This window comes from Pipistrellus hanaki, assembly GCF_964339955.1.
Source record: "Pipistrellus hanaki genome assembly, chromosome: 13".
NCBI classification, from domain to species: Eukaryota; Metazoa; Chordata; class Mammalia; order Chiroptera; family Vespertilionidae; genus Pipistrellus; species Pipistrellus hanaki.
Genome location: NC_140515.1, coordinates 32,170,433 through 32,196,600, shown reverse-complemented (window position 1 = coordinate 32,196,600; position 26,168 = coordinate 32,170,433). Strand labels below are relative to the sequence as shown.

The following is a 26,168-nucleotide window of genomic DNA, read 5'->3' as shown; positions in this document are numbered from 1 at the left end:
ACAAACTCATCGGGTGGGGTCGTGGGCTTTGCCCTGGAGGCTAACAGACATGGCATTTGGGAAGAGCCATGCTAGCCTATCTGACCAGCCTGCTGGCCTATCTCCATCACTAGGGCTGCTCCTGGCCCCTCTGCAGGAACAGGGAGCCTGAAACTGGAATGCTTCCTCAGATTGACATTAGGAGGAAGGAGGAAGAGGAGGACAATGTTTCCATGTCAGTACTCCCTGGTCTCTCTCTGAGTGAGGTCCACATTGATGTCATCGTTAACAATTCTTGGCAGTGAGGTCCTAAGAACTGTAATTTCCCCCAGCCATCCCAGGGCAATGGGATTCTTATGCATCAGTGGAGAACCATGGGTCAGCACTAACTCTGGAGGGACCACTTCTTTTCTATTATCCAAGGTTCTTTTATTAACCGAGCACTGGGCTGTAAACAAGACCTCTTTTCCATAATGACCGAAGTACCAATTTTATGAGAATGAAATAAAAGAATATATCTCAGTCAATTATATCTCAGTAGAAATATTTTTAGGAAAAAAAAAAAAGGATATGGATTTCTTAGGTTGTAAATGCTTTGAGTTTAATGCAATTTTATTTTCGTGGTTTGTTTCTAACAATACCCTTAATTTACATGTCTAATGTATTCAATGGTCAATTCTGATTATGTAAATAATAGGTGATCCTTCCATTTGCAATATAAGATATAATTTAGAGTTGCAAAACTAACTTAAAGCTAACCATTCTCACCAAACACTAAAAAAGTAGTCTAGTTGTGAACATTTTTCTTAAAAAGTTTTTCTTTATGCCGAGACCGGTTTGGCTCAGTGGATAGAGCGTCGGCCTTCGGACTGAAAGGTCCCGGGTTTGATTCCGGTGAAGGGCATGTACCTTGGTTGCAGGCACATCTTCAGTGGGGGGTGTGCAAGAGGCAGCTGATCAATGTATCTCTCTCATCGATGTTCTAACTCTCTATCCCTCTCTTCCTCTCTGTAAAAAAAAAAAAAAAAAATCAATCAAATATGTTAAAAAAAAGTTTTTAATTTTAAGTGTTGTTTAGATTAGTTTTTCTATAGCTGTTCTGTCTAATAGTAAATAGGCAACTACCAGCCCCCATAAAGAAAAAGGGTTCCATGATCCAATGGTAACATCTTGCATTATTATACTACCAGAGGCCCGGTCCATTAAATTTGTGCACTCGGGGATGGGGGGCGGGGGGGTGTCCCTGAGCCTGGCCTGCACCCTCTCGCAGTCTGGGAGCCCTCACATTTGGGAGGGGCGCCTGCCACTACTGCTGTGTTCTTGCCAGACATCAGCCTGGCTTCTGGCTGAGTAGTGCTCCCCCTGTGGGAGCGCACTGACCTCCTACATTGAGCATCTGCCCTCTGGTGGTCAATGTGCATCATAGAGATTGGTCGTTCCGTCATTCAGTCTATTTGCATATTAGCCTTTTATTATATAGGATGCTACAACCAGGACACTGAGATTCATATAATCTACCAATCTTGTTCAGATTTCACCAGTTTTACATGCACGCAATTGCATGTGTGTGTATGTGTGTGTGTGTGTATTTAGTTCTATGAAATTTCATCCATCCGGAGGTTTCATGTATCCACACCACAGTAGACATACCTAACAGTTCCCTTACCACAAAGACCCTCAGGATGCCCTTTTATAACCATGCCCACTTCCCTCCTGTCCTTCTACCCCCATCCCTGACCCCTGGCAACCACTAATCTGTTATAATTTATGTAATTAGATCTCTGCAAGAATGTTTTATAGATGGAGTCATACAATATGAAAACTTTAGGATTTTTGTTTTCACTCAGCATTATATCCTGGAGACTCATCAAAGTTGTCACAGGTAGCTTCTTTTTATTACCGAGTCAGCTTCTGTGGTATGGGTGAATTGTAGTTTAACTATTAACTATTCAGCCCTGGGAGGATACCCGGATTGTTTTCAGTGTTAATCATTATAACTGAAGCTGAAATGAACATTGTGTACAGGTTTCTGTGTGAACGTAAGTCTTCATTTCTCTGGGATAAATGCCCAGGAGTGCAATTGCTGGGTCGTAAGATAGTTTTGTTTTTCATATTTAGTTTTACAAGGAATTGCCAGTCTTTTCCAGAGTGGTTTTGCCATTTTATGTTCCCACCAGCAATTCTGAGCAGCCAAGTTTCTCTGCATCCTTTCTAGCAGTTAGTGTTGTAGTCATTTTACTAGGTATATAGTAATACCTTCTTGTGGTTTTAAAAATGCATTTCCCTAATGGAAAATGTTGCTCATTGTGTCTTCATGTGCTTCTTTGCCATCCTCTTCAGTGAGATGCCTCTTGGTGTCTCCTTCTTCCCATTTCCCAATTGGACTGTTTGTGTTTTCAGCTTTGAGACTTCTTTATATACTGTAGGTACTCGTTTTTGGGTGGCTACATCGTTTGCAACTTCAGCTCTTTTTGAGGAATAGCACAAAGTAAAATGAAATAATCAAAAATTGAAGAAATAATTATTGATTTGTTTTCTTTTTATCTTCGGGTAGGGGGAAGGAGAAAAGGATGAGGAAACAGGGGAAGAGGTGGGAGACATCTTATAGTTTATGGGGACAAGAGTAACGGTTCCCATTCCCCCCCCCCCCGCCCCCAAAGAATTGTATATATGAGCAGCAGTGGTGTAGAATGAAAACCAGAACGCAGGGTTCATAAAGTGTCTGAGAACCTCAATGTAAAGGTCACTCATCGGTTAAGTGCTGTTTACCTCTCACCTGGCGTAGTTAAGTCTAGAGCAAGAGTAATGTCACAGAAACTGCCCCCTCAGAGACCTGTCCAGAATCTACTTCTCTTAAGCCACATCCCAAGGTAGATATTTAAGGATAAGAAAAATGCTGATTTCTTATTAAATCAGAACAGCACCTTCTTTTGAAAGGATTTGGAATGTTAACACATGTGTAGCCACAAACCCTTGAAACCTCACAGAATAAAGAAAAACTTATTTTGGTCCAAACAACTGCTGGAATAATCCAACACTTCCAGAAAAAAAAAAAAAGTTTTAAATGAGAAATGTGAAACGAACAATGTGTCAGACCAGGCTGGATATATATGAATATATATTAAAGTCACTCTGCTTGACTGATAAACATCATCTGTGTGAGCCTGAGATTAAAGTAACATGCTGGGATTATTTAAAATTTACTCAGGCTCTCATGGTATCTCCTAAAGCTCAGAAGACCCAGAACTGGAGCTGTCACTGCCTTAAATAGAATTATTACAGCTTAATCTCCCTCCTTATCTCAGATTATGCATTACTGCCTGATCATGATACATTTAATTCTCTTTATACTCACTGTATAGTAGAGAATCAAGATTAAATCACAGGGGTAGCAACAGTCATGTGCAATTTACTGGACACAGATCAGGTGTTTCTCTTTAACACAGAAAACTGCTGATGCTCAATAAATATGCTTCCATTTAAAATGCAAGGCACTGAGAGGAAACTCTGGGAGCCATAAGATACCTTACCCCTCCTCCAGGTTGTCCAAAAGGAAGAAAAGAACAAAGCTTTTGACTGGTGGTTATCTTTACGATGCAGTTTAATCTGGGATGCCACACAAAAGCAGGGCAAGATTGTGAGGAAATAACATCATAAAGTATCAAAAACGGGAAAAGGACACAGGAAAAGCTTGCTGTGGTTTCCTCCCTTCCATGCATTGATGTGAGATTATTATGTGAACCTGTCTGCTCATGGTCATAGGAACAGGAGCCGCTGTAAGCCAGCACTGGGCTGGGGCCTGCTCCGGATGTAGTGGAGAGGCCAAACATGTATTGGCTATTTCACGTGGGCTGGATACTTTACGTACATCATCTCATGTAGACCTTACAATAAACTAGAGGCCCAGCGCATGAAATTACACAAGACCCAGACCCGCCACACCATTGCAGGACCCCAGACCCACTCTGCACCACCATGGGACCCATCAATGCACCTCCTGGTGACTGGTCATTTGGTCATTATGGCATTATGGCGTTATGGTCACTGGCTTTTTATAATATAGATAACCTTGTAGGGTTAGGAGATTTTTATCCCCATGTTGCAGCTGAGGAAACTCAGGTTGGGGGATGAAGGACATTGCTCAAGATCATGAACTAGTGAGTGGGTTTAACAATCAGGTTAATTTCAAAACCAGTGCTCTTTCTGACCCTCTTGTCTCCTCTGTGGCTCACTATTCCGCAACCCTTTCTTTCATGGGTTGTGGCAACCAAGAGAGACTAGAAATAGAGAATCCAGGATCCAAGGGCAATGAAGTCAGAGCAGAGTGGCTGGGTGGGGTCTGTGTGCCGGCGGGCTGCCAGACATAGGCCTCCTGGGTCCTGCCTGGGCCAGAACAAAGATTTGACAGAGAGCAGAGCTGTGGCCACTTTCTCTCCATGAGTCTAGAAAACCAGGGCTCTTCTTTCTGGGGGAACCTGTTGAGATGACTGTAGAGAAAGCATCAAGGATAAATTCTGGACTACAGTTTGGGACCCTGAATTCAAACCACAGCAAAATCAGGGACAGGGCCTGAAACTGATAATTTCAGGATTCAAAAAGGACCATGCATACTTGAATGGTTAAACCTCTGTTGAATCAAAGTTTCCTATTCCTCTTTCTTGCTTGCTGTTTATTTGTTAAACAAATTGGGACACTACATAATTTATCCCATTTACATATATGACCAAAGCAACCTTGTGGAGTTTTTTTTTTTTTAAAGTTTGATATATATATATATATATTGGTAATTGATATATATATATATTGGTAATAAATTTAAAAAATTATATATATATATATATATATATATATATATATATATATATATAATTTTTTTAATTTATTAATTTATTTTTTTTACCAAGGTATAATTTGCATGTATATACTTATATACATAGCCCATGGACACAAACACTAGGGTGGTGAAGACCTGATTTTGGGGTAGGGTGGGAAGAAGCTGAACAGAGGGGAGTAAAAGGGGGAAGATGAGAGATATCTGTAATACTGTCAACAATTAAACAAATAAAATAAAAAAAGGTATAATTGGCATACAATAAACCATACATATTTAAAAGGTATAATTTTGTAAGTTTTGACATATGTATACACCTGTGAAATTAACACCACAATTGAGATAACGAATATATCTATCATCCCCCAAACTTTCCTTGGGCCATTATATAGTCCTTCCCTCCTGCCCCATGTTGCTCCCTGACCCCTCAACTACTAATCTGTTTGCTGTCACTGTGGATCAGTTTGCAATTTTTAGAAATTTATATAAATTTAGCTCATATATACAGTCTTTTGATCTGGCTTCTTCTATTCAACATAATTGAGATTTATCTGTGTTTTTGATTCATTCTTTTTTTATTGCTGAGTACTACTCCGCTGTATGAATACAACACCATCTGTTCTATTTATTCACACGTTGGTATACGCTTGCATTTTTGCCAGTTTGGGGTTATCATAATTAAAGCTGCTCTGAACATTTGTGAACAAGTCTTTGCATGAGCATATGCTTTCTTTTTTCTTGGGGGGGGGCGTGTAAATAGGTATGGAGCAGATGAACCTCATGGTAGGTAAATATTTAACTTATAGGAAATTGCCAAGCGGTTTTCCACAGCCGTGTTGCACCATTCACTTTTCTACCAGTAGTATATGAGAATTCCATACAATAAATTTTTGGGGAGTCAGAAGCTATATGTGGATTTTTGACTGTATGTGTGTGTGTGTGTGTGGTGGGGGGGTCAGTGTCCCTAACCCCTTCATTGTTCCATGGTCAACTGCAGAATGTTTGCTTACCCACTGAGGGGTAGCAGAGGTCCTCAAGGGCACCTACTACCTCTTCATCTGGCTGTGTGGGTAAATGCTTTCTATTGATAGAAACACCAGGAAGGGTGCCCTGTCAGAGACACAGGATCTATAAAATATTTGGTGCCTTTAGCATTTATAGGCAATATGAGATTGGCAGGGGTATGGGGGGACTCTGAGAAGGATTCAACTATATGGCCAGGGATATGTCACACGGCTAAGGAGTGTTAACCCTCAAAATATGATGGAAGAAATGTATGCCACCAGTTATGCTGTGAATGAACAGACCAAGCAGTTTTAATAATGGTGATGATGAAGGAAGCCAGCAAAACCCCAGGAGGCCCAACCCACTAGGACTGGAGCAGGCTCCTGACTGACCTGTTTGGTGCAGGTGGTCTCTGGCCACCTCAAACAAGCGCAGGTGCATGTTGGTGATGGGGTTGAAGGAGCCACAGGCTAGGAGCACCACGGGGATCCGGCTCTTCATCTTGTCAGGCACATCCGCATCGGCTGCAGTGGCCACTCTGTCTAACGGGGACAAAAACTCATGTCAGGGAGTTCACGTGAAGATCTGTGTCTCTAAACCACACACAGCACATTGCTTCTCACTTATTAGATGAATGAGGAGGCAATAATAACAACAACGATGTTTGTGGAGGGATCCCCATGGGCCAGGAACTGTGCTAAACACTACATCAAAGTATATCCCTCATCTCACCAAATCCTTTCAACAGCCCCCAGTGGTTACTTATATGGCACAGGAACCTGAGAGCCACGGGGCCAGGACTGAAACCCAGGAAGACTGACCTCAGAGACCATGTTCTGCTCATAAGGTCCATACCCTCCCTGGTCTTGGATGGGTCTCCCTGAGTCAAAAGGAGGTGTGTAATGTCATCTTTGATAGTCCAAGTAGAACTCAGGTGTAAGAGTAAACCAGCACTTTTTAAAAAAGTATTTTAAAACAATTTCCAACTTACAAGAAATGTTGCAAAACTTATGCAAAGAATTCCCATATACTCTTAACTAAGATTCCCCGAATATTAACATCGTTCCACACTTGCTTTCTCATTCATTCTCTCTTTCTACACACACACACACACACACACACACACACACCTACAAATATTTTTTTCTGAGATGACTGAGAGCGGAGTCCAGATAATATCTCTTTATTTATAAATACTTCAACAGCGGTTGCCAACTGGAGCCCGTGGACCACCGGTGGTCCGTGAGGTGCAAAAGGTTGTCTATTGCTGCTTTAGTATATGTTTTCTATGAACAAAGCCACTTTCTTATATAACTACAGAGCAATCATTACGATAAAAAAAATGAACATTGGTGCAGGGCTATGATCTATTTTACAGATCCTTTTTCATTTTACCTATCATTTTTCTAGGCCCAAGCATTTTGAGAGGGCCTAGCTTACCCTCTCATCTCTACACGCCTTAGCTTTTAGCACTGGTGAGGTTGAAGGAAAGCAGAAAACAGCCTGGGCTCCAGGGCAGGCTGGCAGACGTGGCTCTCCTACCTCTGAGATGCTGCCTCCTGGAGAGGCAGTGAAGAGCTCCGCTGGGGTTAGGCCTTGGTTTGACTCCTAGTTCTACTTCCTACTGGCTGTGTGATGTAGGGTAAATCACAGTGCCTCTCTGGGCTTCAGTTTACTAATATTCAAGATGGGGATACTATTACTTACCTTTATATAGTGGTTGTGAGGATAAATGAACTATATATGTTAAGAGTCTGGTACATAAATGTTTAATGGATAATCACTGTGGCTGTGGTGATGATAATGACAATGATAAAACAGATGCTGCTGCATGATAAGGGGAAGGTGAAGAAGAAAGGAGGTGGCATTGGGCTTGTGGGTGGCAGCTGCCAAATGGCTCCCAGTGATCCTCACCTGCCAGTATTCACCTCACCGTGAATATAGGCTGGACTTGTAAGTTGCTTTTAATGAACAGAATGCAGCAAAGGAGTGGAATTCTACTTCTGAAAGAAGTTACAAAAGAACGCGGAATTCCCTCTTCTGCTTTTCACTTGCTCACTTGATAAAGTCAGCTGCCCTGTTGTGAGTTGCCTCATGGAGAGACCCATGAGGCAAGCGACTGAAGGAGACTTCTGATGCCAACAGCAGATAAGGAACTGAATCCTGCCAATAACTGTGTGCGTGAATGTGCAAGTGGATCCTTTCCCAGCTGAGTCTTCAGATGAGACTGCAGCCCCGTGTCTTATAAGAGACTCTGCGCCAGAGGACAGAGTTAGCCACATCTATATTTCTGCCCTATAGAAATGATGAGATCGTTAGTGTGTGTTTTTTAACCTGCTAAGCTCTGGAGTAACTTGTATGCAGCAACAAGTAACTAATACAGTGGCCAACAGGAGGAATGCATTCACTTCCTTTCTCACTCCTCTTGCAATGGTGGCCTTGGCTGTAATTCTGTAATTACAGGGGTAACACGGATAGTTATGTCACTGGAGCCTGGGACCCTCTTTGCATCGAAGAACATTGTTTTAATCCAGCCCCGACTGTCTGCTTCTCCAGGCTTACATCCAACCACCTCCTGCCTCTTATTTTATATTCTAGGAACAACGAATTACTTGTGAGTAGTTCCTTTGTGAGCTCCTCATGGCTTCCTGCTTCAAGCTTCTGTTCATGCTATTTCAGTTTCCTCCAACTGAAATAACCCAGCACACCCCAATCTGTTAAGATTCAACTCAGAGAATCGATCACATTATTTATGGCTTTCATCACAATTTCTTGACTGACTGCTAGGTGCCTATTATCAGTTAGGAATGCATTTGGTTGCAAATTTTAGAAGCCTAACCTCAGTGGCTTAAACAAATAGAGGCTATTTGTTTCTCACATGATGAAAAATCTAGAAGTTGGCAGCTGCTGGCATTGGTTCACTGGCTCTCCAATGCCCTGCAACTCTCTCAGCTTTTCCTTCATGAAAAAGCTACAGCCGCCATGGATACAATCAAAGCAAGAAGAAGACTCAAGGTGCTACACTAGTTTGGTTGTCCCCTTAGTCAAAAACACAAGAGCTTTTTCAGAACCTCCCTCCCCTACTATAGATTTTGCTTCTGTCTCACTGGCCAGAACTCGGTCACATGGCCACTCTATAAGAGATGCTGGAAAAGCAAGTATTTAGCTTTGTAGCCTCTCCAGTGAGAACCAGCAAGGTAAAGGGAGCTGGGAACAGGATGTCCACAGTGTCCGCCACAGAGATGGAGATATAATTGTCAGGGAGCTCTTGTGACACGTAGCTTGGGCTAGCTAATCTCTACCTTTGGCAAATTACACACCACCACAAATCAAGTGCTGAAACCTGCTCTGTGTCCTTCCTCCTCACCGGACAGTAAGCCCTGTAAGAGCAAGGGCCGTGTTTTCTCTATCTCGAAAGCTCAGTCAGCTGGGCTTCCTGGAGACTGAGAAGGGCACTGGCCCGCTGGAGATCAGACCTGCATGCTGGTGGTGGGAAGGCACGATGCACCTCCTGGGGTACAGAAGCTGTTCTGAGGTGTTCTGAGTTACTGCATGAAGATAAAAAACACTCGACTTAGGTGGGCTCCTTTTGAAGCAGCAGAAACACCCCCTATTGTATGAGAGAAAGGAGTCTGCCAGCTGCTGCTGCTAGCTTCTTCCCAGGGAGGTTGGATGATTTAATGAGATACTATTTGCAGAGCATGCTGAACTATTCACAAGAGCAGCCTTGTGGTGAGCATTATCTGAAGAGGCTGGCTGTTTTTCTTCACAACTACGATGAAGCCTTTCAAAATTCTATTTCATTTTGACAAAATATAATTTCCTAGGGCCATTAAAACATGTAACTGCCCCATTTCAGGTAACCTGGGGTTTGGATCCACTTTTCCAAAAGTTCCTAGAAACTGTTCCGAGCACCTGAACCACCCTCCTCATTCCTGCCATCAAGGTTCCTCCTTGGACTCCTTACTCCATGCCCCTCCACCCCATCCCACCCCCATACCTCGCATTGTGCTAATGTATTTGTTACACATTTGATTCCTTCCTTCCTTCATCAATCACCGAACCATCATTGCTTTGTTTCCATGTCACTCTTCACCAAGCAGATGAATTCCTACTGGGTGGTTTCTTATTCATGTAGGTCCCCTCTACTCCTGAACTGTGCCTAGCACACAGGGGTGGGGTGGTGGTGGGGGAGGGGGGAGGGGGGGGAAGACTCAGAAATGTGTGGAATGAATTAAAGAATGACTGACTATCCCCAACCATGCATAGTCCCTTTCAGATGACCACCTTATTTCTCTGGGTTTGTCACAAACAATCACTAGACAGGGTCTTCCAGAGGTATAATCTGACCTTTCTGGCTTCCTAGAGAAACTTAAGATCATACTCCAAGACCCCACTCCACCAGACCAGACTGAAATCAAATAAAGCATTCCTGCCCTGTTGTGCCATCTCCAATGCCAGGATCCCGCCAACAGGAACACACCAGTCTCCTGCACATGGACACCAAGGCCATCCCTCTATTCTGGACAACCGGAGTGTTGCAACAGGCTGCCACTCTGTCAGGCAAGGGGACTTTGCAGCTGTGATTAGAGTAAGGGTCTTGAAATGAGAGGTTATCCTGGATTAGCAAGGTGGCCCAGTTTTATCTAGAGGGATGATGAGGGAGAGTCTGATACAGACATAAGGACCAGAAAGGAGAGAAGATGCTATGAGTGCACGTGGCCTCTAGTTACTGGAACCAGCAAGGAAATGGTTTCTCCTCCAGAGCCTCAGCAGGAACCCGGCCTTACGGACACCTTCATGGCAGACCTCTGAAAGAACAGAACTGTAAAACTGTTGTTTTAAGCCAACAATTTGTTACAGCAGTCTTAGGAAAGTAACACCCTCACCTACTTAGGGGCTGCTTCTCTGAAGTGGCCTTCGCACCAGGGCAGGAAAGGCTCAGGAGTTGAGGAGATAAAATGGAAATTAAGGGTTGTGTTGGGCACAGGTACCAGCACTGCAAAAGTCCAGAAGAACACTACCTAAGGTGGGTCATGAACTAAAAAAGCACATCAATGTGGTTGTGTGTCGGTGTGAGCTCATGTGTGGGTGGCCCGAGATGAGGCTGCAGAGGGTGTAAGGGTCTTGCAGGCCCCCAAGGGGGCGCTGTGCAGGACTTTATCCTCTGGATGATGAGAAGCCTCTGTTTCTGAAGGAGCTCTCAAGTGCTCCGGGATGGTGCACCAGGAGCCTCCAGGATGGCTAGTCCTGGCACCCCTCACCGGTGAAGGCCCCCGGCTTCCCAGAGAACGGCCTTCCCCGCTGCCCACATTTCACCTCCATCACCAGGTAATGCGATGCTGGCGGATGCCCCACATGTACTAAATCCTAACTAAGCATGTGCCCCTCGGCCCATTTGTCACAGGCCGTCGCAGAGACACCGTGAGGAAAGGCGAGCGGGAAGGTTAAGTGCCCGTCGCTGCTGATGTAATGTGCTAATGCTCAGCGCCTGGGAGGCAGTCAATTTACCTTCCCTTGCCCTGAGTGCCTCGAACAGGACCCAGCCCGCGTGAGTGGCTGCACACATCCCTGTTTATTATAGACATAAAGCAGATGGCTTCGGGCAGAATGGAAATGGATTCTATAAACATCTTTCATTACACAGACCTCTTGACCGGATTCATCTTAAAGAAAACAAGAGACATGGTAGGTACAGGGCTGGGCAAAAGTAGGTTTACAGCTGTGAATACGCAAAAAACACAGTTTATTCGTGTGTTATTGATGATTAATTACAGTGATATCTTCCACACAAACAACGGTAAGCCTGCTTTCGCCCCATCCTGTATTTGTGGGGTTGACGAACACATTTTTCAGGACCCAGTAAAGCCATTTCCATCTGTGGGAGTGTGTCAACTTCTCCAGGGCAAACCACCTCCACATGAACTCGGGGCGCTTTTTCTTTTCAACTTTGTTGGATGCACCCGCTGTTGCTATGGGCACAGAGTGCTGCAAAGAACAAAAGCGAAGCGGGCCTTCTTTGTCAGTGTGAGGATCCTCTGCCAGCCAACCCTTGGAGGAAACAAACATGCCAATTAAGCCCTCGTCCCAATTATGAGACTCCCAGGAAAGCAGGCAGCCTGGCTCTGTCGTTCTGAGAACTTTCAAAGGATATGAAGGAGCTCAGGAATGGAATGAGGTCTCTTGCAACCCTACTACCCTTAGGAGCTGGGACTGATTTCGATAGTTAGGTGGGACTGAGTGACAGCTACCTGGTTTACTGAGTGACAGGTGGGGCACTGTGCTAAAAACCACACACATCAACGCTGATGCTTTCAACACACCTGGAGGGGAAGGAAGGATTTGTGCTTGCATTCCGGTGAAGAGTCCCGTCCTCAGAGAGCCACATGGGAAATGGAGATAAATCTCCAGCATCCTAGGTCTATCATGGGGAATCAGAATTGTCCTTTGTACCTGGCCCATAAGGGGTTCTCAGAAATATTAGCTCCTTTATCTTTCCTTTCATTATGTTTAAAACAGAATTCACCATTCTCACATCTGCTATATGCTGTTCATTTTGTTCAAAATAGGCTCCACAATTTTTATATTCGCCCGCAATCAAAACCTATCAACCCTTGGGAAGCTGCCAGCAACCCCCCACTTGTTAGGCAGCTCATTCAGACAGCTGGGCCTGGGAGGGGGCCCACAGAGGAGTGCTCCTGGGGAAGGCCACTCTCATGGCCCTGCTGTAGTCCCCCTCTAGCTCCAACCAAAGTAACTCAGCTCTAAGCGTCCCTGAGACTGCGCTAAGAGTCAATACTGAGGAACAGAGGAATGAGTAGTTTAAGTCATGCTGGTAGAAATAACGTGTTCTGATAATGAAGAATGAAGATGCCCCACATCACAGCTGACTTGTTAGCTCGGAACAAAGAAGGTCTAGAAGGTGAGAAGTGCCTGGGATCTGCTGTGAGAAGTGCAAACCAGCAGGTAATTAAAATAAAAAACTACCAGCCACTCTGCTAGTGCCTTAGAGGGACGGGGGCAAGTAAACCTGGTGCCTGTCTTTAGGATTATAATTTAGCAGGAAGAACAAATATTTAGGACCTGTAGGACAGAGGCAGCTGGTCACTTCCCAGTATCCATTTCCCCTTCCTTTTTGGTTACAGAACCCCTGTCGTTAGCTGGCACATTGCTATATTCCCCATCTCTGCAGGAGGGTGAGGCCCCGTGCCCAAGGTTTCTATGAACAGAAGTGTTGGGTGACACTTCCAGGAATTTTTCAAAAGAAAAAGGCATGACTTTCTCTTCTCACTCCTGCTTTCTGGAATGTGGTGGCTGGACTACGGCATCTCTCTTGCATCCTGAGGACTAACGGCAGGTTTGACAGAGAATAAGCCAAGAGAAAGCCAGGGCCCTGAGGAACCTGACGCTGCCATACCAGGCCCAGACGGCCTGCCTCTGGGTTTCCTTGACCTGAGAGAGAAATAATCTAAGCCACCACGATTTTCTATTTTTCTGTTATAGCAGCTAAGCCTACTTTTAGCTGATATACTGACACCTAATGCATGTTCACTGAATTAGTATGTAAAGAAATAAAAGTGTGTAAACTTTTAGAAGTTTCTCTTGCCCCAGTTAGAAGTATTTTATATGCAGAAACTCAAATGGATATTGTTTGAAAGGGAAATAAATACACCTAAGGAAAAAAATATCTACCATAACTTAATTTTTTTATATGAATTTTTCATGGGAGGAAAAAATCCTTACTCAGGACTCTAGGAAGCTGAAATGTGCAGCAGCAAATCTGCTTTTCTGTAGATCACAAAAGCCAGACTCTGTCCTATCTCCTTGCCCAAAAAACCAGATTCATTATGGCGCACTGTCGCACTCTGCTTCGAGTGGGCATTTGCCATATGGCTTGGCAGTTTAATGGTTTTCTGATACTTGACAAAAATAAAGCACAATCATTTTGCAAGGAGTTTGAGTTCCTAGATGGGTCTTTTCCAAATAACAGCTGTGCCTCAAAATTGAGTTACTCAATTTGCAATTTGTGGACACAATACTCAAACGTTTACAAGTGAGCAAAACCACAAATCACTTGGGCTATTTCCAGCCTTCAGAGTTTATGAAGTTTTTAGCAATGTTATGAGTGTGCAGCTGTCAACAAGCTCAAGCCATTGTCTCTGAACCAGCAGACCCAGCAGGCAGCAGTGATGTCCTACTTAGCAGCAGGCCACGTGAAGCCAACCACAAACCCTCCGGAGAAAAAGAAGGTGAGGGAGAGAAACAAACTTCACTGCAAAGCTCACAGTCTAAATTCCACTCCTTACCACATTTGTGTAGGTGACACCTAACTCTACAGCTCTAGTTCTGATCTTGCTTATGGGCCCCTACGAGTCCACAGATGGCTACCTGGCACTAGCTTAATCATAAGCCAGATCGATGTGGATTCAAAGCCAACTAGTACTTCCCCAGTGATCTTGACTGAATATATCAGCCAGGAGAAGTCAGGTGAGGTACATTAACAAACAACCCCTCCCTCTCACCAAATATCAGTAGCTTAAACCAATAAAGATTTATTTAATGTTCTTGTTAGACACATATTCTGATTGCAGCTCTACTCTGTGTTACCTTTGTCCCTTAATCCAGAACTCAAGCCGATGGTGCAGTAACTACTTGTGGTGACTAACTACAGCCAGTGAAAATGAGGAATCTGGAAGGTCCCTCACCAGGAGCATCAGTTTGGCCTTAAATTAGCACATGGTACTTCCAACAATGCCACCCAACCTCTGAAAAGACAATTATACTCTGGGTCCCAAAGGTGTAGAGCCAGAAATATTAGATGAATAGCCCTGAGCCCACTACAGTGAATTAACCAACCACTCTGAGCCTCAGTGACCCACGAGGAAAATGAAAATACATTAAGTCTTCACGTAATGCTGTCGATAGGTTTTGCAACTGTAAACTGAACTCTGCATAACGAAACCAATTTTACCATAGTCTAATTGATATAAAAAAGAGTTAAGTCCCTATGGCATCTCATCAACAGTACAATGAGATAACATTTTTCAAGGACCTGCTATAATGACACATTCCTCCTGAGACTGTCATGAAGGGTATTGAAGTTGACCCACTTAGAATAGCAGCTGACCCATAGGGGGTTCTCCAAAAATATCAGCTCCTTTCCTTTCCTTGTTCAACACACAATTCACCATCTCCCATGCTTGCTTCCTGCTGCCCATATCCTTTTTCTAAAAAAAAATTCCACTTTTCCTAGTCACCCATCATCAAACCTGCCTGTTATCTATGACATCTTTTCATCCTTCATCATATTCCCCAATACAGTTAGCCTCCAAGTATGGACTATATTCCCTACTGAAGGCCTTCACATTCTGCCACTAGTGAGACCCACCCCACTTTAGCATTTCATCACCTTCTCATAGTAATTAGGGCGTTTAAAATTGTGAGAGAAAGGAGCTCTGGTTATCTCGGTGCCTCTCCACACCAAAGGCAAAGCAGTGAAGGGGCATGGGATTATCAGAAGGCCACCAGGCCATTCCAGAGACTAAAGGAAGAGCTGAACACGAGAGATCTCAGGGCGGACAAGGGACAGGGCAAATGCCCTGGGCTCAGCCTGGGCAGGGTCCCATGGTACAAACATGGTCCCCAGTGTCCAATGCTGTTCCCAGAGAAGGGAAATGGATGTGGGCTGGACAGCTCCCCTCCCTCACCCCCAGGGATGGCTTCCACAATGATAAGGTGAGAGAAAGTCTGGAGTCACCTCCTGGCACTGATCTGGCCCCAATCTGCTAACCTAGATTAACCAATTAGAAAGTTTGGATTCAGTCACTCAAACTAATGTGATAAACTATTGAATGTTTACCATCCGCCGAGCATTGTATAAAATCTGAGCCTTTGTGCCAAGCCAAATACAAGGTTCTCAATAATTTGTTCTCCACTGGAATTGATTTGCTAGGCCACGAATCTTCATCTGGGATAAGGGAGATTTTGGCCTCGTTCTACCAGTCCTAATTATCTCCTGACCACCCTCTCTTCCTTACCTGTGCTCCATATCCTCACCAAGCACAGACCATCTGCCATTCTGACGTGTCCTCTCCGTCTTCCTGCTCCGTGGGCCTCTGTGTATGCCATTCCTGGAGCTAGAATGTTCTCTTCCAAGACAACCCTCCACGGAGCTTCCCCTGGTGGCCCACCTGGAAGTCAGTGCTCCCTCCTCGGACCTCTTAGAAGTGACACTGTCTATATTGTTGCACCCCCACACCGAGGGCAGAGATCCCCATGGGATCCAATGCAGAGTGGAAGGTGAATCAGGAATAATCACCATATTCACTGGGGGACAAGGTAAAAGTGAAAATAAAATAAGAGGCAGAGAGTACTGGCTAGTATGGTCTTGGCTGAGCCACTGGGGAGGAAATATCCTCCAAATCACAATGGCAGAGCCCCAGGTTTATCTACCATTCCATCCCCTTCTTGCTTCCAACACTTCCTGGTCTTCCCAGTTTGCTTACCCCATCTAACTTTCCATCTCCCAATCTGGAGTGTCAGGTCCCTTTTGGACTAGGATTTTGCTCTTGCACCATAAATTGTGTCTGCTACCCTGGCTGGACCTCATCCTGGGATCCTGGTTTCTGATTCTCACCTCTGATGCACATTTTCACTCTTATGTCCTCTCCCTGTTCCAAGCTTTATCCAGGGCCCATGCCCAGGGCCCACTCCAGTTCAGCAGTGGGCAATGAGCTATATTTAGTAGTGGGGAGGCAGTCCCACACCCTCGCCAGCTCTATGGACTTTCCTGTATGGCAGCAAAATGCAGAACAGTTCATAATGATAACAGGGGATGGCACAATGACCCATCTAGTACCCAGATCACAAAACTGGCAGTCATCTGGGCTCTCCCTTCTCTCTGGCCTTGACAGCCTGTCAACTCCACCTCTGCAATATCTTTATTATCCATCTCTCGCTCCCTCTCAAACTCCACAATCACTGGCTTGAACTGGGGCTCATTATTTCTCAATTGGACATGAGTGCACTCTTAACCTGTCTCCTATCTCACCTCCTCTGATCCATCCGCTGCTCAGCTGCTCAGGGGGATCTTTAACATGCACACCTGATTCCTGCTTAGTCCCCTGCCACACAGTCACGTTCTGGATAATGCTGAAACTCACCGCGGCATCCATGGCCCCTTATAATCTGGTCCTGACCTGTTTCACAAGCCTCATCACTTACTTTTCAACCTCCTCCCTATGTCTGTCCCATCAAATTGCTTTCCATTCTATTCTAATCTCCTTGGATTGAATTTTAGGACCAGCCCTAAAAAGAAATAAAAAATTCTAACAAAGAAGGCAATTTTGTTTAGCTTGCCCATTCGTTCTTCACTAAAAAAGAAAATGCGCTGCCACTGCCATCAAGCTCCTCAAGGCAACAGGGGGATGACAGGGAGATCCCAAAATAACTGGAAAGGTGGGAAGCTGGCCAGGCTCTCCATGAAGGCAGAATAGACCAGTGGAGGCCCAGGGAACCACAGCAGGGAAGAGGCAGACAAAAGATTTGCTGCTTAAGGAGAGGTGTTCACTTGAGAATTTCACTGGGAGCAACATAACCAAGTCTGGAGAAATCCTTTCCCACTTCATGTAATATAATTTCCTCCAAGAATTATAAGCCAAGCACCCAAACAAGGAAGCTTTTAATCACAGAATCAGGAAATAGGATTCACATGTGCCAACCCTGTGTAAAGATACCACTGTCCTTTCCTGAGGAGCAGGTCAAATGAAGCCACTATAGATCCGAGGACACCCAGACCTGCACGGTAGAGATGAGGGATACAATGGTGCCAGTGTTCCAGCTCACAGGGGCCTGGGCTGGACAGTCCAGGAAGCCCAACATATCTACGAGCAGACCAAACACAACACTCCAGCTGACCTGTACCATGCTCCCTCCCACAAAGTCAGGACTTGTTGACTTTCTTTACTATGCGTGAGTTTAAAAAACAACAAAGAGGTTAATTTGCTTCTATGGTTTTTACAGAACTAATGTATTTACCTGTACACTTTGGCTGATGGCTCTTTTTACAGGCCATTAAAATTATTTTTAATCCTCACCTAAAGATATGTTTTTATTGAGGAGAGAGACAGAGAGAGCGAGAGAGCGAGAGAGCTAGAGAGCGAGAGCGAGAGCGAGAGCGAGAGCGAGAGCGAGAGAGAGAGAGAGAGAGAGAGAGAGAGAGAGAAAAGTGAGGGTGGGGTGGGGAGAGAAACACCAATCAGTTGCCTCCTGTACTCGCCCTGACTAGGGATCAACCCTGCACACAACTATGGCCAGTGCTTTGACCCTGACTCAAACCTGCCACTTTTTTGGTGTATGGGACGATATTCCAACCAAGCCCTAACACATCAGCACACTCATCTCCAGTGAGTCCAGTGTGCAAAGTAAGTGCTTTCTGTATAACGTGGTCTCTCAAGTCCAGGCATCTATTTTGTCTGGCTTGCAGCTGAAGAGAGACTGTGCCTGTGATTGAGGAAATCCCACTGTGTGGGATCTGGGGAGGCTTGGTGTGTTGAAACCTAATGTGGAACTGTACTGGGAATTTTGCAGGGGCTATTTTGAACAAACATGATTTTTGGTTGGGCTCAGAACCTAATCTCAGGGGACGCTGTCTTTTGAGCCTCTTACAGACCCCTCTCAACTGCATTCACTATCCCCGTGGGCACCACAGGGACCTTTTGAGGGCAGCTCTGTAATTGGTGGGATTGTCTTCATACCCTATGCTCCCCAGGAGACATCCTCCTTGCCCCAGCTCTCCGCAGGCAAGGACAGCTGTGCCTCTCCTGATTCAATGCTGGCTGCTTGCCTAGCTGTGCCTTTCGCCCAGCACAGCCTGGTGACTCAAGGAAGCCCTAACGCATCAGCACAGTCATCGCCATTCCTTTGGTTCCCGATGGCTCCTTTGCCTAGAATACCCTTTCTACCCATTTCTACCTATTAAACTTTGTTCCTCTGGCACTCAGAACATATTAGGCCAACAAAAAAGGTCTTCACAACAAAAACGAATTACTTGATTAAAAAGCAGACAAAGCACTTGAATAGACATTTCTCCAAATGAAAAGAGGCTCAACATCACTAATCATTAGAGAAATGCAAATCAAAATTACCATGATATGCCACTTATTAGGATGGCTACTATAAAAAAATAAAGAAAACAATAAGAGCTGGAGAAACTGGAGCCCTTGTACACTGTTGGTAGGAATGTAAAATGGTACAGCAATTATGGAAAACAGTATGGCAGTGCCTTAAAAAATTAAAAATAGAATTATCATATGACCTAGCAATGCTTTTGGGTATATACCTAAAAGTATTGAAGGCAGGTCTTAAAGATATATTTGTATACTCATTTTCATAGTAGCATTATTCACAATAACTAAAGTGTAGAAGCAACCTAAGTGTCCATTAATAGATGAATGGATAAGCAAAACATTGTATATACATACAATGGACTATTATTCAACCCTCAACAGGAAGGATATTCTGATATATACTACAATATGAATGAACCTTGAGGATATTATGCTAAGTGAAATAAGATAGTCAGAAAAAGGCAAACACTATATAATTCCACTTATAAAAGGTACCTAAAACAATCAAATTCAAAGAGTCAGAAAGTTGAATGGTATTGCCAGGGGCTGGATGGGGAGGGAATGGAGAGTGGTTGGATAGTGGGTATAATTTCAGTGTTACAAGATGAGAGAGTTTTGGAGATGGTTGTTTAACAATGTGAATAAATTTAACATTACTGACCTGTATACTAAAAAATGGTTAAGAGAGTAACTTTTATGTTATATGTATTTTACCACAATTAAAATCTATATATACAAAAGCCTAAGCAACCATTCAACTGGTAGCTATGACAGGCACTGACTACCAGGAGGCAGACACTCAATGTATAGGCATGGAAACATGGAACAGACTGATGACTCTCAGAGGGAAGGGAAAGGGGGGAGAGATTAACCAAAGATCTTATATGCATACTAGAGGCCAGTTGCACAGATGCGTGCACTGGTGGGGTCCTTTGGCCTGGCCTGTGGGGATCGGGCCAAAACTGGCAATCCAACATCCCCCAAGGGGTCCTGGATTGTGAGAGGGCACAGGCCAGGCTGAGGGACCCCACTGGTGCACAAATCCATGCACCAGGTCTCTAGCTTTAAAATAAAAGGTCTCCTTTGTTAAGCCTTCTCTGATGCTAGGCTCCAACTGCACTGTACTGCTCACCAACCTCTAGACTCCTTGGTTTCTGTTCTTTCAGGATTATTTTGAGACTTACTTAGTTGTCCAAACCAAGGGAATCACAGAGAAATAGAATCAGAGACCTGATTGAACTGTTCTCAAAGTCAATACCACCTGGAACATTTCAATGACCACGAACCAATAAATCGCCTTTTTATCATTAAACTAGTTTGAGTTGATATCCTCTTACTTGCAAACAAAATCAACCTAATTGGTATTACACTTTATCTGAAATACTAGAACACCAAGAATAAAGAAAAGATGCTAAAGACTTCTAGGGAATAAGAAAAAGAAAGCTCATAGACAAAGGAATAAAACTAAGACTAGCATCTGACCTCTCATTTACAACATTAGATGCAAGAGATAATGAGCAGTGCCGCAACATTTCCAAGAGAAGATGACTATGAATTTGGAATTCTCTATATGGCTAGGCTAGCATTCAAGTATGGAGATAGAATATATTTTTAGATATAAATGAACTCAAAGTTATCAGCCCAGAGCAGAACAGGAAAAAGTGGGCCTCTAAGAAAAAGGTGAATGCTGAGAGGTTGGGTAAACTGAGGTTACAGTGAAAACTTCTCTTCAAACTCTAACCAAAGTATATATACACACACATATATATATTCTGATAAAAATATAAATTAAAACGTGACTTTATTTTAAGTCCTTGAAGGAATAAGAGAAAAGAAAATTCATTTGACCTTGATATTAGGAATTTCCCTTTGAGTGGTCCAGGGCTACTTGACCCCGGAGTGAACATTTCTGTGTTAATATGATTTAAATGCTATTTGATGATATTAAACTTTTACTGTCAATCTAGTAAAAGGCACAGAATGCTTAACTGTGAAATAGATTTTTTTTTAAAAGGCAATTTAAGAATATAGCTATCAGAAAAGAAGTAGTTGGAAAAAGAATGATGAATCTCAATACTCATGAAGAGTCTAAATACTGATCCCAGTTTATGAACAGGGAAGAAATTTGGTTATGATATATATGGGGAAATAGTATATTAAAGATGGGGCATTAACTTTTCTCACAGAATATGAAGCTGGAAGGTAGGCAGCTCAGGGATAGTGCAGAAGTTCTGATACAATCAACATTGAAGAAACCCTCTTGATTTTTCTGTCATTCTTGGAATATGCCTTCTACCTACCCTCAAGGTTCTCTCATGGTCACATGATGGCTGCTGCAGCTCCAGCCATTTTATCTGTGCTCCAGGTAAGATGGAACAAGAGGGGAGAAGGGCAAGAGAGTCCTTCTCGCTGAATTAGCCCCTTTGTAAAAGCGTTTTCCTGAAGCCCCACCCCACAACTTCTGCTTACACCTCACTGACCAGAACCTGGTGACATGATTGTCTTTGTCATAAGGAAAACTAAGAAGTGCAGTTTTTTTTTGTTTGTTTTTTTTAGATGACACATTGCTGCTTCCAACAAAAGTGGGTTTGTTTGTAAGAAAGAAGGGAGAATGGATATTAAAAAGCAATCCACCATCGGTGATTCAAGAAACAGAAGTATATTATTTAAATAAAAAGGTAACCAACAAAGAACAATAGAACCATCAAAAATGAGAGGAAGGAGGAAGGGTTGAGCGCAGAGTATAAATGAGTTAAACCAGTTTTTCATAATGGGACTCAATGGCTATCTTATCAGAATACAATTTAGAGTTGTGTACTTAACCTCCAAAATAGTAAAAATAAAGAGGCTACTTTTGGGAGGTAGGCAAAGGGGTAGAAATAGATCTGTAACTTTTTATTAAAAGCCCTCCTGAATTAGTTGAATTTTTAAAAATAATGTGTGCTCATTAATTTAATTACATTAGTAACAGTGTTGTCTCTTATATTTGGAAGGAAAGCATCACTCTATTTCATTTACCTCTCACTGGCTTGGAAAGTGACAAAAACCAGCCATAGCCAGGGCTTTCTTTACTTCTTTCAACTGAATTGTTACTTTTTTTTTTTTTTTTTTTAACTCTAGCTATTCACATTCAAGATCCTTTATGAGAAGGCAGACTGGCAGGCACATCACCTTTTCTGTTTCTGGTGGTGCAGGTCCTCCTAAGCCCCACCCTCTGTCTTAAGGAGAAGCCAACATCTCCTTGTGCTCATTACCCCAGCTGCTCCCACCTGCCTTCTGTGCAGGGGAGTATGTATCTACCTGGCTGGTCTGCACTCTCAAATCGCTGTCCTAATGTCTCTATAATATGTTAACAGGCAGTGGCCGAAGGGAGTTCTGCTAAAATAGTCAGTAGTTTAGGCCATTTTGGACGAAATCCTAGAATGCACACAACAGTGCTGAGCGATGCAGTTTAATTTACGAGCATGCAGGTCTGCTGTGAAATTGGGAAATGGAAGTAGAAGACATTAGCATTCACATGGCAAGGGCAGGGCCACGTCCAAACTGTAACAGGCCTTTCACAGGGGGGACTCTCCTTCATACACACTGTCAGTTGAACGCATGTCATGAACCCCATCCTTCTATTTTGGTGCCGCCGACCACCTGAGAGGGGTATGTGATTCTCTTGTTCTTATGCCCTTAATGTTGCCCAACACCCTCCATTGTTTTTTAGAGTAGAACAGTTGTGTTCACATCTAAAATGAATTTCATGGTTTGGATGTGGTTTGATCTTAGAACAGATGGCCTCTCAACTTTCTTCTAGCTAGGCATGCAAACGATGAAATAGCTAAGTATTTCCAAGTTAAAAAGGAAAGACAGACACGTTTGTAATTTAACTCATAGCAGTTGTACATGTGGTTCATGCCATGTAGTCTCCAGTTTTAGAAGTTCGTCGGCCAGAGATTTCTGTCTGACCCTGACCTTCTAGTCCAGTTTTAATGCACAGAGTAAAATAAAGTCTACTTCTGCCTTCCTTATGAATGAAAATACATTCTTCCAAAGAGTTCAGTGGAAATATTAAGTGTGCCCCAACAGTAAGTTAAAGTATATAGGAAAAGAGGTTGGAGAATAATGTCCCCCAAATATGTCAGGTTCGAATTCCTGGAACTGGTAGATGTTACCTTATTTGGAAAAAGGATCTTTACAGATGTGATTTAGTTAAGAATCTTGATATGAGGAGATTATCCTGGATTATCTAGAGGGCCTTAAAAGCAACCACATGTGTCCCTATAGGAGGAAGGGAAAGGAATATTACACACACTCATATACATTCACACATGAAGGCTATGTAATGATGGGACAGAGAGAAATTTGAAAACATTGTCCTTAAAGATTCCACAAACCAAGAAATGCCAGCAGCTACCAGAAGCTGGAGGAGGCAAAAAACAAATCCTTCCCAGAGCCTCCAAAGGGGCTTTGGTTCAATGAGACTCATTTCAGTCTGTTGGCCTTGAGAATTCGAGAGAATACATTTCTGTTGTTTTAAATGACCACCAGGTTTGTGGTAATTTGTTACAACAGGCTGGAAAACTAGTACCCACAGAGGTACTGGAAGGTAGGATTTGTTTGTACAAAATTCATCCCTAACACGGTAGAGTTCTTTTGGTGGCATGTAGCAGAATTCAACTTCCTGCCTCCAGTAGGTGGGACATGAGAGGGTTGAATACAGGACAGTCAGGCCCAGGAAGCACAGGTTAAGAAAAGCAGGCTGCTGCACTTCTGGGTCCTTGGAAACAGCTCTGAGCAACATCCCTTCCTGAAGCAGGGGGCTGAGTGCATGAAGAAAACATGGCTAGTTCTTAAAGCAATTATCTGAATAGATAAGAAACTTTGCATAATTTAACCTCATAGCTCAGATAGAGCTGAATAAGTAAGTGTATGTGTGTGTTGGGAGAACACGTCTTTAAACAAATGCAGTGTAATTATTAATAAACATGGCCAGATGCCTGCAAGCATATGGTACCAGGCTGTTCTCTGAGGGTTTATCTATAATAGTGAAACATTTAGAGGCCCCAAATGTCTAGTGCCAACAGGGGAATGGTTAAATCCTATATAATATTAAGCAGCTAATAAAAAGCTATGTATTGACATCAGAGGTTATCAATGAGGTTAAGTGTCTCTCCTAGAGGTATGAGGGTTAAAGAAAAAAAAAAAAGCAAGTTGCAGACAGTTTTACAGCTATTATCTCATTTTGGTTAAAAACACTATATATGTTGTTGTGCTATACAAGAAACAATCTATAACACATGCACCTATATACCGATGTGCATACATCGATTGGGTGGGTACACATTGCACAGTAAGTCATTACCTCTAAGGAAAGGGGAGGGCTGTTGGGGGAACAGACTCAAACTTTCTACTTTATACAAATACATTTTTCCCCTCTCAGTGTGGACTCTTTTTTGTACAAACGAGAATATGCAATGAAGACACACCATGAGAACCTTGTCCAGTGAGGTGTCTGGTAAGCTGTGGGGACCCTCAGTAACTGTGCCTGACGAAGCTGTGCAGCAGGTGGTTACTTCAGAAAGCGGCTGTGGCCTCCGGAGCTTGCCTGGGAGCCAGCTCATGTAGCAGGGCTACAGGCAACAACATTGGCTTTTACACCAACCTCCCTAATGGTGCTGCCATTTTTTTTGAAAAAATAAAAAATAAAAAGAAAGAGAAAAGCAGCCAGCAGACCAAAATCCCAGGCAAGTGTGTCCTGTCTGTCCTATAGGCATGGGGCACCAACTCAGCGAAAGCCAAGAGGAAGGAATCTGTCTTTGAACGCTTTCTGCTGAGAAATTCTACATGAGAATGTTTATAAAGATTGTTTGCCCCCTGGAAGGGTGGTTTTCTCACCAGATGAGCAGACAGTTCCTGTGCTCAGGACTGAACACAGCCCTCCCTATGTTGGTGAGCTGCCCTCCCTATGTAGGAGGCTCTGTGCCTTGGGAAAGGACTCTCCTAGCCTCCCTCTTTGGAGTACCCCCCAGGTACACCCCAACTATGCTCCAGCACATATGAAAGCAGAGCTCTGGGATGAAAAGAGCTCCCCAGTTACTAGCCCAGTGGAAATGCTGTTTTGGATTCATGTACAGCCAGGCTGATCAATTGTCGACCAAAAAGGTGTTATTACAGCTAGGGAAATATGCATTGAACTCACACTGTTCAATTCAGAGGCGCTGAAAGATGAATGGGAGTGTGGCTTAGGATCTGAAAGCAAAGATGAGATTTCTGGACAAGAAGCTACGAGCACAATTTCCTTTCGGATAAAAGCAGGGGTGTGCGTCGCTCCCATCTCAAACACACGCTTACAGGAATGCATTGCTCTGAAGGCGACGGGTCTCTCCAAACACTTCTTAAGTGATGGCTCTTAGTGAAATTACTGCTTTTTGCAGAATGAAAAGAACCAATCCTCTCTCCCCCCTAAATAATCTGAAGTGCTTCTTTTTAAAAGTACATTTCTCTAAGACTTGCTGCAAATCTTTAAAAGTCATGACATTTTATGATTCCTTAATACAAATTTCAGGAGAGACTTTCATCTCCCGTATTTTAAAGAAATGGCCACAAAAACAAAGTTTGGGAGCTGGGTTTTTCCTTAAGCTGGAACTGCTGTATGTAGAAGGCTTGTGTTTAAATGAAAGCTGCTCTCATTTGCAGAATGTTCAGATCCAGTCCAAAGCCCCCATTTTATAGTTGAGGAAACTGAGAACCAGAGAGGGGAAGTTGGTTACCCAAGGTCACACAGGAAGGTACAGCTAGAATAAAAACTCAGACGGAGACTTCTATCGCACTGGGACAACACCTTATAAACCAAGTTCTTTGGTTATGGAAGATTTTTAAGTTTTACCCAAGGAATGTATCATGACACAACCCTTGTCCTCAGGCCTAATGAGACTGGCACAAATGCAGAAGACCCCTTTTGTGCAGGTAATAAATTCAGAGAAACATAAGGTTAGGAAGGACCTAGAGTGATTCTCTACTCCGCCTCCTTTCCTTGAGGCAGAAGTCACTGACATCATGCTGTGGGAAAAGTAGTTATCTTATTTCTAAAAACCCTTCAGGGAAGATTTCATAGCTTACAAAAAGGAATACCTGATTTCTTCTCAACGGTAGGATCCAAGAAATAACCATAAAAAAACATTGCACTGTCTTTCACCTAAAAATATAAAATTTTCTTCATCCCAATACCTCAGAAGTGA

General features: G+C 43.4%; 1 protein-coding gene across 7 annotated transcripts in view; it reads right to left on the bottom strand.

Annotated features, from left to right (window-relative positions):
• The window catches only part of NMNAT3 (nicotinamide nucleotide adenylyltransferase 3), an 83,069-nt gene that overhangs the window by 37,145 nt on the left and 19,756 nt on the right, over window positions 1–26,168 (bottom strand). For 5 of the 7 annotated variants that reach the window (XR_014796604.1, XM_084901811.1, XM_084901808.1 and 2 more), the window contains exon 2: window positions 6,208–6,357. Coding sequence is in view for 6 of the 7 variants with exons in the window: in XM_084901811.1 (XP_084757937.1) it covers window positions 6,208–6,316 (109 nt within the window). In the remaining variant the exon portion in view is untranslated. The remainder of the gene's footprint in view (window positions 1–6,207; window positions 6,358–26,168) is intronic. The other 2 variants (XM_084901809.1, XM_084901813.1) reach the window with 1 other exon arrangement.